A 19,004-nucleotide genomic window follows, 5' to 3' on the forward strand; every position below is an offset into this window, starting at 1 on the left:
GAGTGACAGGGGGCAGAGCCCCACCCCCCTGATCGTCCCTGCTGTGTGTGACAGGGGGTGGCTCATCAACCCGCCAATCGTCCCTACCCTGAGCGTGATTGAGGGAGGCATCGCACCCTCCCGATCCCCCCTTCTCTGTGCATGAGGGGGTGGTCCCCCAATTCCCCAATTGCCCCTCTTTAGAACCAGTCCAGGGCCTGCATTTAGGGATTGGCCCTACCCTCTTCCACCCGGGAGCAGGCTTAACCCACCAGGTCGTTATTTCCCGAGGGGTCCCAGCTGGCTTGAGGGCCCAGGCCGGCCTAGGGGACACCCCCCCCCCCCCGAGGGCACAAATTTTTGTGCACCGGGCCTCTAGTGTTATATAAAATGGAATCAAGCAGTGTTGAAACTTTGAGGCTGGCTTTTCTTTTTTTTTTAAATGATGTTGTCATTCTTTTAATATACTGCTCTCTAGACCAGTGATGGCGAACCTATGACACGCATGTCAGTGGTGACACGCGAACTCTCATTTTTTTGGTTGATTTTTCTTTGTTAAATGGCATTTAAATATATAAAATAAATATCAAAAATATAAGTCTTTGTTTTACTATGGTTGCAAATATCAAAAAACTTCTATATGTGACATGGCACCAGAGTTAAGTTAGGGTTTTTCAAAATGCTGACAGGCCGTGCTCAAAAGGTTTGCCATCACTGCTCTAGCCAGTACATACTGAAAGTTGCATATTGCTAATCTTTTTTTTAATTAATATATTTTACTGATTTTTTACAGAGAGAAAGGGAGAAGGATAGAGAGCTAGGAACATCAATGAGAGAGAAACATCGATCAGCTGCCTCCTGCACACCCCCTACTGGGGATGTGCCTGCAACCAAGGTACCTGCCCTTGACCGGAATCGAACCTGGGACCCTTGAGTCCGCAGGCCAATGCTCTATCCACTGCGCCAAACCGGTTAGGGCTGAGGCTAGCTTTTTTCCACTAAATATAACAACAAAAACTGAGAAATAGTAGATTTTTAAAAGATAATACTTACTACGGAATCCAGAAGAATGTTTTCTGGTTTCAAGTCTCTATCAAATTAAAAGGAAAGAAAAGCAAATGTGAATATTAGCCGAAATAAAATGAGAAGGAGACATTTTTTACAAGTAATATTTAAAAAACTTACCTGTACACTATTTTGATGGAGTGCAAGTAACCCAATGCGCTGGCGATTTCAGCAGCATAAAACCTTGCTCTGTGTTCAGGAAAGGACCGTTCTCTTTGTAAGTGAAAAAACAGCTGTAAAATTAAGATCATTCACAGAGTGAAACAAATATGTTCTATAAATATAAAAATAGGGCTTGTTTTTGATACTTTGCACCAAGCACAGAACTGTGACTCTTCCTTGTGTGTGGCCCCAACTTAGCAATCACGGTCTCTCCTCAACCACACGTCTTTCATTACCCTGCTAACTTACTCATCTCCCATTTACCCGTCAATCCTCAATGTGGCACTGTCCTCACCACTCCAGGCAACCACTCTGGAAAAGACCACCAGTGCAGACCAATGATCTTGACCTTGCCATGTACTTACAGTAGCTTACTGGACCTATTTTGACTGTTCTTTCCTTTGGAAAAACACCAAACACTATTCAGAGATTGGAAACTAGTGGTTAGCAGACCAAATATAACCCACAGATATAATTTGTTTGAGCCAAATACTGTTTTTAGAAAACTCTAAATTAAATAGTAACATATAAAAACTAGAAAAAGTTTTTGGTAAAAATTGGTTTCTTTTGGGGGAAAAAAAAAAAAGAGAGCTCTGCATCATGGAGCCTAAATTCCAATGTGATAGCAAATGGCTAGAGCTAAGCAGTAGCTGCACTCTCCAGTTCATTTCTTATACTTCCTAATTCTGAATTTATTTTTTAAAACCCGTCTATCCTTTACTCATTAGGTTACCTGCCTGGGTGAAGTTTGCTCAACTTACTCTACGTTTCTTGGCTTCTAAGACAATGACCTGAGAGATAATTATCTCTCCCTAGATCTTCTGCCTCTTGGAGAGTTCTATTTCCTCTCCTTTCTGGCTCCTTACTCTGCAGGGATTAACAAGGTTTCTCTGTCCTGGGTTTCTCCACTGTTATTCTTTGTATGCATACCATCCAGGTAACCAAATCCAATCGAATGACTAACCAGCACCTCTATGTGGATGTCTTTCACGTGGACGCCTCTAGCCCAGACCTCTGCTTGGAGCTCCTACTGCAAAGACATGCTGCTCTTTTTTTGAATATTTCATAAGCCAATAAATTCAACTTGTCTTCTCTTACAGACTTACTGTTCCTGCTGTCTCTCTAATGATATCGCTTTCTACCCAGCCCTCTACGCCATGGGAGGCAACCAAGATACAGGGGAGAGTCAGGTTTCACAGCTGATCAGATTTGGGTTCAAGTTCTGATTCTTCCCTTTTGGTGTGCTTCTCTGATTTTCCAAGATTGTCCAAAATTTTTTTCTTAAAACTCTTCTGAAAGGTGAGGGTGAAGATCAGTGCCAGATCCTGACAGAGTAGATAAACGGGGGCTGAACTGGGATTCGCCTGTACTGCTCCTTTACCCTTAGCCCCTGCATCCAACCCAGAACAAATTCTTCTCTTCTAATTATTTCTGAACTACTTCCTCCTTTTTATCCCTACCACGGTTTTTACTAGCTGTAGCATACACCACTGTAATATTATATTTAATGATATCCTGATTACATCTCTCCAATATAATGCTAATGAAAATCACCCCAAATGAAAATCCGACCATCCACTAATAACAGCTAACACTGACCACCCACTAAATCAAAGGCACTATGCCAAGGACTTTGTATGCTTGTGTTATTTAATCCATCCAACTATTTGGAGGTAGGAAACTAATGAGAAAGTTGAGGTTCAGAAAGGCTCGTTTATATGCCCAGCACCATAAAACTTATTTGTTTATACTCTACCTGGCTCCAAATCAGATCTGAAGTAGTATACAATGATAAATATCACATGTCAAAGTTAAAATGTCAGTATGAATATTAGGGAAAATAATAGTAATAACAGGATACACACGATGAAAGTACACTCCTTCGATCTCTATCTTTTCTCCTTGTCTTTTTTTTTTTTTTTAATCCTCACCCAAGGATATTTTTCCATTGATCTTTAGGGAGAGTGGAAGAGAGAGGGAGAGCCAGAGAGAAATACACATCGATTGGTTGCTTCCTGCACAAGCTCCGACCAGGGCCCGAGCCTGAAACCGAGGTACGTGCCCTTGACCAGAATCGAGCCCGGGGCCCCTTCGGTCTGCAGGCCAAAGCTCTATCCACTGAGCCAAACTGGCTAGGGCTCTCCTTGTCTTTATTCCTCTTCTACCTATTGCCCCACTCAACTCCGCCTCCATCCACCCCAACATTCTGTTTCATTCTCTTCCCCCTCTCACCTATCTCAGCCAAGAGTACCTTTTCAGAAGACAAGCCTGCCTCTTTCCTCCTTTGCCACTAAATTTATGAGCAGTCATTGTGAAAAAGGAACTCAGAAGCAAAGTCTTAAAGCAGCATGAAGAAACCACAGGCAAAGCAGGAAACGTGCAGTAGGATCTCATTTGCGGTTAGAGGCCTCGCATGACATTTCAAAGACACATAGTGGTACCTATATTTATGTTAAATACAGGGTCTGACACTTACTAGAACATTGTGGCATTGAGAAAGTTACTTAGCTTCTCTGAGCCTTCATTTCCTTATCTATAATATGGGTATAAGAGTGTTTATCTCAAAGAGTTGTGATGAGCCCTGACCGGGCATCTCAGTTGGTGATAGCATTGTTCCCATATGCCAAGGCTGTGGGTTCGATCCCTGGTTAGGGCACATACAAGAATCAACCAATGAATGCATCAATAAGTGAAACAAACAAACAAAAAAATCGATGTTTCTCTCTCTCTCTAAAAAATCAATTTAAAAAAAGTTGTGATTAATTGAAATAATGCATATAAAATAATTACGAAGTACCATGCCCTCAATAAACTCATTATATGTTAGCACGTGCGTACGCGCACATACACACACACACACACACACACACACACACACACTAAAATACCAACTTTCTAGGGGGGAACAATGTGGGGCCACATTTATCTCTGAATCAGGATGTTGCTCTACACTGAGAAGATACAAGGCATTTTTGTCATGGATGCAGGGGATTGAATAATGATTCTTTCTATGATCTTACCCTCAAATGATCTAGCTGTGTTTGATCACCTGTCAGTTTGTAGAACAGAAATTGGTCTTCCTTCTTGTTCCTTTATTCTACAGTTATGTGTACTATAGTAAGGCTGAAATATTCTCTCTCTCTCTGAGACGAGGAAATGGAAGATCCCTTTGTAAAGATATGAAAATACCTGCCAGTTAAAGTAATTTTTAGAGATATTCACAGATCAGAGATCAAATAAATCAGAATGACATGAGACTTGAGAAGCAGAGAAATAGGGGGTGGTCAGCTGCCTAGATCCTGGAATCACACGGCCTGAGTTCAATTCCTGGCTCCAATACTTACCATATAACTTGAGCAAGTTAGCCAGCTTCTCTGTGCTGTTTCTTTGTTTTATATAATAAAATTGTTGTTGAAGATAAAATAATACAAAGAATCAGAGTGCTGGGCCTATAAGTATACTCGATACATGTTAGCTATTACTATAGTTATTATAATAACAGCAGCATTTCCCAAAATGTATTTCAATATCCCTTTGATCCAGAGTTTTGGGGAATATTATTAACAGATTTGGCTCAAACAAACAAGGGGACTATGTAGTAAAACAGTATTTTTAAAGAAATCCTGGCTAGCCCTAGCTGGTTTGGCTCAGAAGTTAGAGTGTCAGCCCGCAGACTTACTGGTCTCATGTTCGATTCTGGTCAGGGCGTGTTTGCGAGGCAACCAATTGATATCTCTCTCACATGGATATTTCTCCATCTCTCCTCCTCCCTTCCACTTTCTCTACAAATCAATGGGAAAATATCCTCAGGTGAGGATTAACAACAACAACAAAAAAGACATCCTGGGTTTGTTTAAGGCAAACTGCTCAAAGTCTTTCACATGGGGAAACACGTTGCGAATCACCAAGAAACATACTGTTAGTCACCAATGGGGTATAACATGAAACTGACTCCACCACAGAACCCTTTATTAGAGGTTCATCTCATCTGATTGATAGTTTGAACACTTTAGAACATGACAGGCTAATATTATTTGACTTACATGTGGAATCCTATGAGCAAAATAAACTGACAAACAATAGAATCAAAGGCGTGGATGGTTACATGGAACAGACTGACAGCTGTCAGAGGAGAGCGGGTTTTGGGAGCTGGATGAAAAAAGGTGAACAAAAAAACACACAGACAAAGACAACAGTGTGGTGACAGCCAGAGACAAAGGGGGCCGCGGGGAGGTGGAGGCGGGCAAAGCGGGGATAAATGGGGATGGAAAGAAACTGCATTGGGCAATGGGCATGTAATGCAATGTGCAGATGATGGTTTGCTGAGTTGTACACTTGAAACCTGAATGACTCTGTGAACAATGTCACCCAATAAATTCAATAAAAAAAGAAAATGACAGGGTATAGTAGTATTTATATACAAGTATTAAAGCAACAATTATCTAAATTATAAATCATGTTTTATTCTAATATTTCAGTATGTTATTCTTGCTTTATAGGAGTGCCAAAACTATCCACAAAGACTGCAACTTCATGTTAAGTTTCTTTTATGAACCTCCCCACCTACACCATAAGCTGATTTAAGAAGAGCTTTGAGCCCTAACCGGTTTGGCTCAGTGGATAGAGCGTCGGCCTGTGGACTCAAGGGTCTCAGGTTTAATTCCGGTCAAGGGCATGTACCTTGGCTAGGGGCACATCCCCAGTGGGGGGTGTGCAGGAGGCAGCTGATCGATGTTTCTCTCTCATCGATGTTTCTAACTCTCTATCCCTCTCCCTTCTTCTCTGTAAAAAATCAATAGAATATATTTAAAAAAAAAAAGAAGAGCTTTGAGCTGGCATCATGCTTATTAGCCAGCACCTTAAATATTGTTGCTACTCGACAAATCGCAGTTGATGCTGGAGCAACCTTCCAAAAATGTATAAGGAAAGAAAAACTTTGACTTGATTCTATTTTTCCTAAACAGTATCAGTATTATAAAACTAATTATAAAACTCACCTCCCCTCCATTGACAAAATCCAGAACAAAATAAAGCTTTTCAGTTGTTTGGAAGGAATAATGTAATCCAACCAAAAATGGATGCTTCACATTTTTCAAGAGCACATTACGTTCAGCCATAATATGTTTTTGCTGTTAAAAAAAAAAAAAGGTAAAGGATCAACTTGTATCATACACAATAAAATAGCTTTGTTAATTGAAAAGAGGGGCTTAGGAGAAACAAAGCTCTTTTATTTCACCTCTCTTCTGTTGAGAACGATTTTTTTCTGTAACACTTTGACAGCATAAAATTTTCCATCCAGTTTCCGTTTTGCAAGAAGAACCTGTTTTAATTAGAGATTGCGCAGACTATTAGAAATGTCAATACTTTAACAGCAATAACTCAGTTGTAAATAAATCAATACTTAACAGCAATAACTCAGTTGTAAATAAATCAATACTTCTTATACAATCAATTGTATAAAAAGTCTACAAAAGACCTAGATAATATAAGGTTGTTTTGAAAAATACTAAATTTATTTCTATAAATCCACTTTTCCTTAAGCATTTCAATAAAACAAAAAAGGATGTTGATCATTTGAATAGCCAGGCACCATTTCTTTGTGTGCTGATGTTTGAGATTTTTACTAAATTTAAGTACCAGAATCTGTACTGTTGTAGATCTTTATGCCCGCGTGTGTGTGTGTGCCAACCATGAGTTGAAGAGTGTCCTTAAAAATATTGAGGCTATAAACTTCATGGCTACATTAAAAAAAAAAAGGAGAAGAAAACGGTGTCTAGATGATCAAAATAAATTTTTGTTTTAACTTTTAGGTTTCTCTTAGAGGCTTCACATTCAGAAGAGTTGAGAGGAAGAGGCACCGTGGATAGCTGAGTTGGGTTGTATGCACTTTCAAGGACCTGAAGAAACGTAAGAGGATTTGGCCTCAGAACACAGGTAGACATATACTCAAGATTTTGCAAGTAATTTTAAGAAATTCAAGATGCCCCACAAGTTGTGTAACTATTCAATGACACATTCCCAAGCTTTCTAAGATGATCTGGCACAACAGTGACACTGCTGGGCCTTCCTTCCCTTCTCGTACATCTGTGGTCTTCCTCATCCAACCTATAACCCCAGGCTAAGCATGAGAAACATATCTGACACATCCCAACAGAGGGACCTCTTCAATAGACCTAACTAGAGCTTCTCAAACCCATCATTCCTCACAACCAAGGAAAGTCTGAGAAACTATCACAGCTAAGAGGAACTTAAGGAGCACACAACTAAATGTAATGTGGTGTGGTGGATGAGATCTGGAACAGAAAAAGGTCAAAACTAACGAAATCTAAATAAATGATGAACTTTAGTTAATAATAATGCATCAGCATTGGTTCATTCATTAGACAAATGTACCATACTAATGTGAGATGTTGATAAAAGGGCAAATTGTGGGTGTAGACTAGGGGATGGTTTGGGAAATCTCCGAACTTTCTGTATTTTTCTCTTTACTCAGTTTTTCTGTAAATCTAAAACTGTTTTAAAAAATGAAGTCTATTAATTTGAAAAAAATGTTTGTTATTCAAAAAGATGTAGTCAAAACATCTTCAGGGTGAAATTGGCCCGCGCTCAACTGGTGGCATTCTTCGCATGTCCCATTCTTTTGTTCTCCGCAATATTTGACTCTGTTGAACGTTCTTTCCTTCTTACACTTTTCCTTTTCTCAGCACCTCACACCTGCCTGACTTTCCCTTCTCTATTTTCATTGGTTCGTCTTCAAGTCCATTCTGAGATAGTAATTCAAATAATGTGACAATTAGGAAGTACTGATTTCCTTCAAGTAGGTATTTTTCCCCCCATTGTAGATTTGGAGAACAGACAAATGGTTAACAAACAAATATGCAGGCCTAGCCAGTTTGGTTCAGTGAATAGAGCGCCAGCCTGTGGACTCAAGGATCCCAGGTTCGATTCCGGTCAAGGGCAAGTACCTCGGTTGCAGGCTAGATCCCAGCCCCACCGGTTGGGGCAAGTGAGGGAAGCAACCAATCAATGTGTCTCTCTCACATCGATGTTTTTCTCTCTCTCCCCTCCCTTACACTATGAAAATCAATAGAAAGTTATCCTTAGATTAGGATTAACAACAACAACAACAATGTGCAAATGAAAAAGTGAAACCAAGACCACTCGCTGGAGAAAAGATAAGAATAAGTGTTAGATTGCCATTATTTATTTTAGCTTATCATATATATTTTTCTATTTTTCAAACATATTGTGAATTTGCATTTTTCTGCTTTTCCTTCTTTTTGTGTATTCGGTTTCTCTTTGTTTTACTGCTCTTTGTTGGTTTCTAATCATTTTGCAAGATTTTTAATTTTTATTAACCAACATATAAGTAAAATAACTCACAGATCATTATAGTTCAGTAAATTATTACAAAATGAACACATTATGTAACCACTCTCCAGGTCAAAAGGTAAAACATTTTGGGTAGCCTGAATTCCCCGCTTTGGCCCCATTCCAGAAACTACTCATCCCTGTCTTCCTCAAAGGTAACCACTATCTCAACTCGTAATAACACCAGTAATTTGATATTATCATTTAAAATTTTTTAAAATTAGAATCATGTAGCATTGTCTCTGACTAACTTCTTTCACTCTAAATTATCTAATACCCATTCAAGTTGTGGCATGTCGTATAGTTTTTAAAATTTTTATTGCTATGTAGACTACTGCATTACACAATTTAATCCACTCTTTTGTTGAAAGACATTTAAATTGCTGATGAATAACAATGTTATGAATATTCTGGCACATGCCTTTCCTAGTGCATATGTGCATGCATTTCTGTTGGATGTATAGCTAGGAGTAGAACCAATGTGTCATAGGTATTGCATAATTCAGCTTCAATAAATAACAAGTTTCAATCAGCATAAAAAATGTAATGTAGAGGAATAAATATCTAATTAAAGATGTGTAATTAGGTCCTTGAAAGTGCATGCAACCCAGCCCATTACAGAACACTATGAAACAATCCTGAGAAAAAATAAACATGAACTAAATTAACAAAAGGATATACCATGGTCACTGATTAGAAGACTCAGTAATGTGAAGATGACAATTCTTGCCAAATTGATCTATAGACTCAATGCAATCCCAATCAAAATCCAACAGAATCTTGTGGAAACTGGCATGCTAATTTCTAACATTTATATAGATATGCAAAGAGCTAAGAATAGCCTCACGAAGAAGAATAAGGAGGGAGGACTGGTTCTGTTGGAAATTGCAAGGATAGACAATGTGGTATTGGTGCAAGGATAGACAGACAGATTACCGAAACACAATACACAATCTAGAAACAAATATAAACATAAAATCTACAAGTAGATTCATGCACACATGGACACTGGAGATGTGATGAAGGCTACCCTGCAGATCAATGGGGAAAGAACAGTCTTTGCAATAAATTATGTGGGCTACATTAGCTATCCACAGGGAACAAAATAAACTGTGACCCTACACCTCACATTGTATGCAAGAACCCAATCCTGGTAGACTCTAAACATAAAGTTTCCAAAAGATAATGCTTTCTGTTATTAATGACAGAGTATCTCTACCATCTCAAGGAACTGTGAGCATTTTGAGAGCAGATCTATTTCTATCTTCCTATTGCCCAGCATGTAGCAGGTGGTCAAAATATATATATTTGCTGAGTTAATGAACACACATGGGTTTAACTGCATGGTCACAGTTTCTGGTATCTAGGGAACTCAGAAAACAAGCCAGAGATACAGAAAGCTACGAATATAGCAAACTATAATTAAATACATGCATATTTATTTTGACTGCAGATTGAAGTATAATGCAAAAAAAAAAGCATTTAAATATATTTTATGATTCTGATAACACCATCTATGACACTTGTGGACTTGTCTTTCCCTGGTGGCCACACTGTCAAGTTAAATGATTCAGTTGACACTCACTTCGGAGGAGAAGTAGGGTCTTCACAGAGCCCTTTCTCCCCCAACTATTATTTACACAGCTGCTCACTTTTGTCCTTCTGCCCCAGCTTCAATAGACCTCTTCAGAGTAGCAATTACTGACCCCCTAACCCCCACCCCCACTGCCTACAATTTTCTGTCACTTTGCTCTATTCTTCAATTCTTTCACAGCCCCATTACTACTTACAATTATCTATTTTATTGCATATTTTTATTTGACTATTTTCCCCACTAGGTTGTAAGTGTCACAAAGGCAGTAACCATGTCAGTTTTGTTCAGTATTATCTAAACAGGGCCCAGGACAATGCGTGGCCCATAGCAGCTGCTCAACATATACTTTCTGAACAAATCAACTTTATGTTAGAATTTAAGTAGATGCCTTATCTCCCTAATTATTCTATCAGTACTTTGAAGGTAGAGAAAGCATCTTAACTCCATGTCCTGCATACCAACCGGCTTTGTGGCCTGGCTAGTATAAAGCATGCATTCCTTAAGTACTTATTTACTGAAGGAGAAAATAAACACACTCTTACCTTGCCAAAGCTGCCTTTTCCAATAACTTTTAAGAAATCAAAGTCTGTTGGTTTAGCACTGAAATAAATGAACGACAAGAATGAGCCTCCAAGAAAATGGGCAAATGTTAACTTTTAAACATTTCTCAGCACATTCTTTAATAAGTAAATGTTGGGTACAAAACACTTCAGCATGATGACTTCAACTTTCACACTAATGGTAACTCATTTTTAAAACAAAATAGGCAATAATAAGTAATAATATCTACTTTCTAACTTGATATTTTATAACGTTATGCCTTGTTAAGTTCTGCTTAAAAGAAACTTCAATAATAGCCTCATTAGAAGAAAATAATACATATATCTTTGAACTCAAAGTAGCTTCTATCTAACCCAATTTTATTAACTGTAAACCTCACCAATGTTGTTAATGAAGAAAATGAATAACTGTATAAATTAGTAATACCTTCCAAGGACTTTCTAGTTTGGTAATTCTTCCGAAAAGGAAGTTAATAGCTGAAACACCTAGTAAAGTCACTAAGAAAAATTTCTGATGGAGAAAAAAGTCATCACAGTGCTTTGCATATATATCACTTATTATACATTACAGATAAAGACCTCTCTCTGCTTATTCTCAAAAGCGGTAATATAGGAAAGCCAGGAGTAGAGAAGCCAGAGGGAATGCTAACATTGTCCTATTTCTACTATCCTGTCAGTAAAAAAAAAAGCATTGGCTGAATGTAGGCAAAGCACAGGGCAGCAGAAAGTTGAGCATAAGCAGCCAGCAGAGCTGTTTCCTTCAACACAGTCTGAATCGCCAAGTTGTACTAAGGAAAGGTTAATGACTCTAGTTAGAATCTACATTTCCTTCAATTCATCATTGAGAGAAATAGTATATTCAAACATGAGAGTAACACCAAGTCTAGGTTAAATAGTAACAGGTGAAGGTTAGGGAAATAAATACTTAACTAAGCTTAGATGTTTTTCTTCTTCAAGAACGTGCTCTTTGGACTAGTTATTTTGTTCTTTAATGATATGCCGAGATACTGAAATAATTTTTTAAACAAATATAATAGTGAAAAAACATGCAAATCCCTCATGTGAAACACACTAACTGAGGCCCCACTGCTAACTGCTGGTGATAAACCCTAATTGAAAGCAAATTTCTGTGTTTGTGCTGCCTGACCAACTCAGTGCTGTGATGGCAGTAAAATGCTCAAAACCAAACTTCCTCTTCTAGTTACCCTCCCATTTCTGTGCTTTCTTTTGCAGCAAAACTCAAGTAAGTGGTCTAAACTCATTGTTCATACCTGCTGTCCTCTCCTCTAGTTCTGTCTTGAACCCTTTCCTGCCGGGGTCTTTGTACCCACCACACTGCTCGTAACAGTCACCAGGGACTTATCGAAGCCAGTGGTCGATTCTCCATCTTCATCTTACCTGCCCTATTAGCAATATTAACTGAGTCAATGACTCCCTCCCTCCTCGAGAAACGTTCTTCACCTGATTGTGTGACACTACATTCCTTGTTTTCCTCCTTCCTTACCACTTACTCTTTCTTTAGTGTCCTTTGCTGGCTCCTCCCTGACCTCCTTATAATGCCAAAGTGTCCCATGACCCAATCCTTGGACCATGTCTCTTATCTGTCTATACTCACTGTTTAAGAGGACCAAAAGGGTGAGGGAAGCGTAGTATCCTGGGATAAAAGATAGAATACTTTAGAAATAGTCCAATAAGGCTGTGAAAATAATTATAAGAAAGGATAGCAGCAGTCCTTCTCTAACCCAGGCAGACATTACTAAACTGTCCAGGGCACTCCTCGAAGCCAAGTGTCCTCGGAATCCTTTGTGTTCGGTGTTTCTGGGCATTCCCTTCCAATGAATCACTACAGTTGACACTCAAGATAGCATCTATATTTACCACTCCTGGTGTTCCTCAAAATGTTCCTCCCGGGGTCAATTACATAGGGGAGAAACTGCATAAAGAATGTTTGGCAGCCTTTAATAAACTAATACGTGTCATGAGTACTCTGGAGCAAGCTGGCTACCAACCAGGGTTGCACCAATGACACTGAGTACTAGGAGAGTATCAATTAGGCCTGCACGGATGCTTCTGTCGGAACACTTCCCAAGTACTCCCAGGACTGATGGTCCCCTGGGAAATACAGTCTACTGATTTTACACATACACATGCACAGAAAGAGAGAGAGGCAGAAAGAGACAGAGAGAGGGAAAGAAAGAGGGAAGTAACAAAAGTGAAATAGAACCAGATCAATAGTCTGTGGGTTAAAACGCCTCAGAGCTCTACTAAAGCAACGGAAAGCTAGAGCAGTAAGTTAGGCAAGCTTAGGGCAGTATTATATTCACTGTAGCTACGGTTATATCTCACAGCCTTCCAGTTAAACTGGTCAAATTATATCTAAACATTCACATAAAAAAAAAAAAGATTCTCCTATAACTTAAAGGATTGTTGGAAACAAATCAAACCTACTGAGGATTTCCAGACGGTCCCAGGTTGATGTTCTGTGAGGTAGAGTGTAGCTGTTGAAGGGAAAAAACACAAATTAAAGTTCATAATGGCGCTTCCACGGTCAATGAATGTTTTCCTAACTTCACCAGATGTTTGATGTGGTGCCATGTGAAAGAAACCTAAAGCCCTAATTCTAAATAAATGTATAGACTTATTTGGAAACATCCACAATCATTTTTATGATGTATTTCAAGAGCAGTTATAAAGAAAAGGGTAAGGCAGAAATCAAGCTCAAAGTGGAAAATGAATGAAGTAAACTGGGGAAAGCTCCGTGGAGGATCGTTTTTACATTTAAAGACCTGGTTGTGGGGGAGGAGATTATCCGGGGAACTTATATGCATATATGCACAGCCCATGGACACAAACAAGAGTCCGGTGAAGGCCTGGGAGGGGCGGGTGCAAGGTGGAGGGGGTCAGTGGGGAAAAGAAAACAAAACAAAGGGGACAGCGGTAATACTATCAACAATAAAGATTTAAAAAAATAACCTGATTAAAAATGGCTTTTGGTTTTCAAATTTTCCAATAAAGATGGATACTTTTACTAGAGCCTGATGTAATTACTAGAGGCCCGATGCACAAAATTCGTGCAAGAGTAGGCCTTCCTTCCCCCGGCTTCCGGCACCGGCTTCCCTCTGGCACCCAGGACCCAGGCTTCCCTCGCAGCCCAGGCTTCGTCCGGAAGGTCGTCCAGGAGGACATCCGGCCTAATTAGCATATTATGCTTTTATTATTATAGAAGATTTTTCATATAAGCTATAGATACGAAATAAGCTTTTAAAAACTTCTTTTTAAAAAAAAATATTTTTATTGATTTCAGAGAAGAAGGGAGAGGGCCAGAGAGACAGAAACACCAATGATGAGAGAGAATCACCGATTGGCTGCTTCCTGCACACCCCACACCGGAGATGGAGCCCGCAACCTAGGCATATGCCCTGACCGGGAATCGAACTCCTGGCTCATAGGTCGATGCTCAACCACTGAGCCACACTGGCTAGGCTAAAAACTTCTTTAAGTTAATTATAACCAATGAATTTTATCTAAGCAATTTCATATTAGAGACAAATATCATATACATTTCACTTAAATTCATTTGAAACTTATGGACAATCTCCAGAATATAAGCTATTTTTAAAAATAAAGAACAAAAGTTCTGATGTATAATAATACGTTTCTTATGAAACAACAACACTGGCACCAATTTTTAGTTACAAATCAAATTAATTTCCTAACAATACCTTTATGTGAAAAATCTTTCTGTAATAAAAGGTCAATCCCCCCCAAAAAAGAGAAAAAAAAGGTCAACCCCAGAACACAAAAATATAAGGAACCATAACAGTCTAGCACAAGACAAAAGAAAATGGTTCATGAAATGAGAATTACCTTATTGTGGCATAATTGTAACATAGAGTAACCCCCCTCCCCCAGTTTTATTGAGATATACTTGACAAGCAGCACTGTATAAATTTAGTTTAAGGTGTAGAGCACATTAATCTGACTTAATACTATGATTATGTTTACATATTATAGTGTCCCATAGAATATGATAACATAATCTGAAGTGTATTGTAATTTCAATACACTTATTCTTTTAATGATATGCAGAGAATTGGATCATGTTTCCATTCAATAAATTTTTCTTAGATGAGGGAAGCGAATTTAATAAGCGTGGATTAAATAGTAACATGAACAACTTGTCCTCTGAATTACATTAACATGTAGTAAGACTTTATTATTTGGCAATAGTTTTTCCAGGGGAGCACATTTCTGAAATAATAATGAAAATTACTGGAGTGTATAATTAGGTAACTTTTAACTCTACCTACTATTTTTTTTTTAACCAACACCATTTATTCCCCTACGCCCTCCTCCACCTCCACCCCCCTGCCCTCCTCTCCAAAATGACCACACTGTTGTCCGAATAAATGAGTTCTCTCTTCTTTTTTCCTCAGTCCCCCAGCTCCCCCTCCCAGCTATTTTTAAATATTACTTCTCATCACTAAACTGAAGGTGAGGTATAATTTATTAACAGAGTGAGCTCTAATCAAGAACATGTTTCTTGACTTCTCTTGACCTCTATTTTTCTCTCTATAAATAAGGGGTAGGTCCATATGCCTTCTAAGATATTATCTGGCTATTAACTTATCGACTTAAAAGTCCTAACTTGTAACTATTAATAAGGAGTTACAAGTACAAGACAAGTATAGCTTGTTTCCTTTTTAAAGGAGATTCTTTTTATTAGTATTTTAAAACTGCAAGATATCCTCGTCTAAGTTTCAGATTTTATGGATGAGAAAAGAAAAAAGAAACAAAATTCAGATCTAAAGCTAATAGTGACAAAATAGAAGCCAGGAATCTTTCAGTTGGTTCTTTCTTTTATTCTTTTTTTTTTTTTAAGAGAGAGAGAGAGGAAGGGAGAAAGAGAGAGAAATATTGATGTGATGTGAGAGCAAAACACTGACTAGCTGCCTCTTGCATGCCCCTACCAGGGACCCAGCCCACAACCAGGCATGTGCCCTCACAGGGAATCGAACCAGCAACCTTTCGGTGCACAGGACAACACCCAACCAACTGTGGGCTCAGTCTGGTTCTTTCAAAACCAGCTGTCTCTTATAGCAAGGTAAGACATTCTCTAATTGACCTAAACCTACATACTCTCAACATGATTAGCAAGTAAAACATGGGAAACCGTGGTTATATAGATTTTTGTCCTTTAAAATATTTTTCAACAGTTTCATCTTTTTCAATTAATAACATATACTCATAGTTGGAAAATATGGAAAAACTAGGAAGACTTCTTTAAAAAAAAATCCATAACTTTACCAACAGATAATTTTGTAAATTTTTAACAGTAATTTCATATACTGTAGTCTTTGCATAACTTTTAAAAACTGGCTATAATCACACTGTGTGAATATGCATATAAAATGTTATACCCTGATTTCATCTAATAGTATGTCAAAACTTAAAATATATCTTCAAAAATATTTTTTAAATGTACAATGTATAGAGACATACTATTTGATTGATGAATGTTTAATGTGATTTTACTTTTTCATTATAAATCATACTAAACCAAACATCTTTGTCTTTTTTCCATAGGAAGGATTACTTCTTGCCTCAACTCCCAAAGGACATGAATATTTATGTCTGATTCATATTGCCAAGTTGCTTTCCAAAAGAGTTGCATAAATTTATAATGACACCAGTAATGCCCAAGGGTGCCCATTGTACCTTACCTTCTCAGTCCTACAGTATTTTATTTACGTTACATTTTAGTTAACTTGATAGAGAGGAAAAAAATCTCATTTAAAAATACTCTTCTATTGGTATCAAGGCTGAACATTTTCCCATACATTTATTTACAAACAGTATTTCTTCATGTTCCTTTTTCTTTTATCTACTGGGATCTTAAATATTCTTTTGAAAAATCCACTTATATGTGCTTTTTATATAGACACTACCTCATTAGTTACAAATGCTTTCCAGTTACTCTTTGGATTAGTTGCAAAAGTATAAGATAAAAAGATTCTTTTATGTTGTCCTAGGAGCAACCATATCACAGATGAAAAAGTTAAACCTGTTCTCTTAACTGAGCATCCCCTTGGGGTCTCAGAGAAACATTACTACTTTCCAGCAGTTGCAAAAAAGGAATACATCTATTATCAAATGAAGGTTCTAGCTATGGGACAGTCATGTTCCAACTCATAATATTATCTTTTAAGTTACAAAAAGAGAACCATGACATAATTAAAAGAAATTATAAAAACAAAGATGCCCTCCAACCCAAAACCTCTGATTTGCATGTATATATTTTAATAAACAATCTTGAATTATAAAGGTATTATCATATTTATAACACTTGTAATTATAACTTGAATTGCTATCTAATAATCCGTTAAGTAAAATTATTATAATTTACCTTTCCCAGATAATTTTTAAAGTAAATGCAGAAGAATAGCTTCGTAATAAGGCATGAACTTATTATATTTATCAGAATTTATTAACAAAAATAAAAATATCCACCCAGCCAGTGTGGCTCAACGATTGAGCACTGACCTATGAATCAGGAGGTCACGGTTTGATCCCTGGTCAGGGCACATGCCTGGGTTTCGGGCCCAATATCCAGTAGGGGGTGTGCAGGAGGCAGCCAATCAATGATTCTCTCTCATCATTGATGTTTCTATCTCTCTCTCCCTCTCCCTTCCTCTCTGAAATCAATAAAAATATATTTAAAAAATAATATCAAAATAAATAAAAAATTAAAATATCCTACTCAAGTATAGTGATGAAGATGCAGGCAAATAGTGACTAAAAAAATCAGATGTAAAGTGAAGAGAGTGGAATACAAAACTGTATACACTATATAATTAGAATTAAGATAATTTTGAAAAATCACTATATGTTAAGAGAAGATTAGAAAGAAAAATCACTAAAATGTTAAAAATTACTTGGGTCTGATAGTATGGGTAATACTTCCCTTTTTACTATTTTCAAAACTGTTTAATTAACATGTATTACTTTTTATTATAAAATATGCTCATTTATAAATTTGATAATAGTGATCAGTAAGAAGTATACACATTTGTTTTTATGCATTCTACAGAACAGAAAATTTACAATAGATAAAATGACTTTGTTTTAACTATATGTCCTAAAGTTGCCAATAATTTCATCTTTGGGGAATGGTATTTTTTCTGTTAAAAAATACATTCCCTTTTAACTACCTTCTCAGTACTTCTTTCATCCTCATCTTCAGATGGATCTGACTGGTGTTTCGGACTGTCCATTTGAAGGAACGCTCTGACATCTGGACTAAAAGCAAAAATTAACTTTATCATGACTTTGAAAGTATTTCTACAGCTTTTCTCCCTTTTAAAATGAAAATAAAAATAATACCATTTATATTAATAACGCCAAACAAATCTATTAATACTCATTATTATGAAATGAATAAGCAAGTTATTTTTTTTTTAAAAAATAGAGAATCCAACATGGGTAAAGGAATAGTCAGTTCATAGAAGACAAAACCCAAACGGTAAGAAAATTTATCAAGATGCCTAAGTTCACTAATAGTATAAGAAATACAAATTAAAATAATAATGAGATGCCACTTTATGTCCATTAAATGGCAAAATTTAGAAAGACAGATAATATCAAAAGTTGGTAGGCATATAGGGAAAGAGACACCCTCATGTATTACTGGTGAGAATGTAAAATGAGGCAAGTTTTCTAAAAAGCAATCTGGCAATACTTGGTGAGACTGTGTATGCATTTCCCTGACCCAGAAATTCCAGTTCAAGGAACAAACCACAGAAAAAAATTACGCACAGGTTCCGTGAAAGGCATGTAACTAGGATACTCATTGCAACATTCCTTATAGTAGTGAATCAGAAGCAAAACAGCCATCTGCCACTAGAGAAATGAGTAGGCAAGCAGAGAAATCGCCTACAGCAGGCAGAAACAAGGAGCTTCAGCACAATACCATTTATGTGCATATGTGTATTAAATACTTAGGAACACAAAGCAACAGTAGGTAAACAGGTATCCAAAAACATATAACAAACACATTAAAGTGGGAACCAATAGTGGAATGAAGAACTGGGAGTGAAGATCAAAGATGAAGAGAAAAAAATGGACTAAAATAAAAGAGGGGCTTTGTATGGACGAATGAGAATCCCGAGCAATGATTCTACCTCTCTATCAGAGGTACCGTCTACCAAATGTTCTTTTTTTCTTCTTGAGATATACCTGATATTTGTATGTAAATGATCACAGTAAGTCTAATT

At 37.4% G+C, this 19,004-nt stretch overlaps 1 protein-coding gene across 23 annotated transcripts in view; it reads right to left on the minus strand.

The window, feature by feature from the left end:
* LOC102417188 (serine/threonine-protein kinase Sgk3) overlaps positions 1-19,004 on the minus strand; it is a 104,824-nt gene that overhangs the window by 13,493 nt on the left and 72,327 nt on the right. For 13 of the 23 annotated variants that reach the window (XM_023755438.1, XM_023755440.1, XM_023755441.1 and 10 more), the window contains 8 exons: positions 17,943-18,087; positions 13,180-13,229; positions 12,347-12,385; positions 10,714-10,771; positions 6,443-6,526; positions 6,204-6,335; positions 1,165-1,277; positions 1,033-1,069 (listed from right to left, as the gene is read on the minus strand). In XM_023755438.1, the coding sequence (XP_023611206.1) occupies positions 1,033-1,069; positions 1,165-1,277; positions 6,204-6,335; positions 6,443-6,526; positions 10,714-10,771; positions 12,347-12,385; positions 13,180-13,229; positions 17,943-18,087 (658 nt within the window). Of the gene's footprint in view, positions 1-1,032; positions 1,070-1,164; positions 1,278-6,203; positions 6,336-6,442; positions 6,527-10,713; positions 10,772-12,346; positions 12,386-13,175; positions 13,230-17,942; positions 18,088-19,004 lie in introns of all 23 variants that reach the window. The other 10 variants (XM_023755445.1, XM_023755456.1, XM_023755457.1 and 7 more) reach the window with 4 other exon arrangements.

Source organism: Myotis lucifugus, unplaced genomic scaffold, assembly GCF_000147115.1.
Source record: "Myotis lucifugus unplaced genomic scaffold, Myoluc2.0 scaffold_77, whole genome shotgun sequence".
Taxonomy (NCBI): Eukaryota; Metazoa; Chordata; class Mammalia; order Chiroptera; family Vespertilionidae; genus Myotis; species Myotis lucifugus.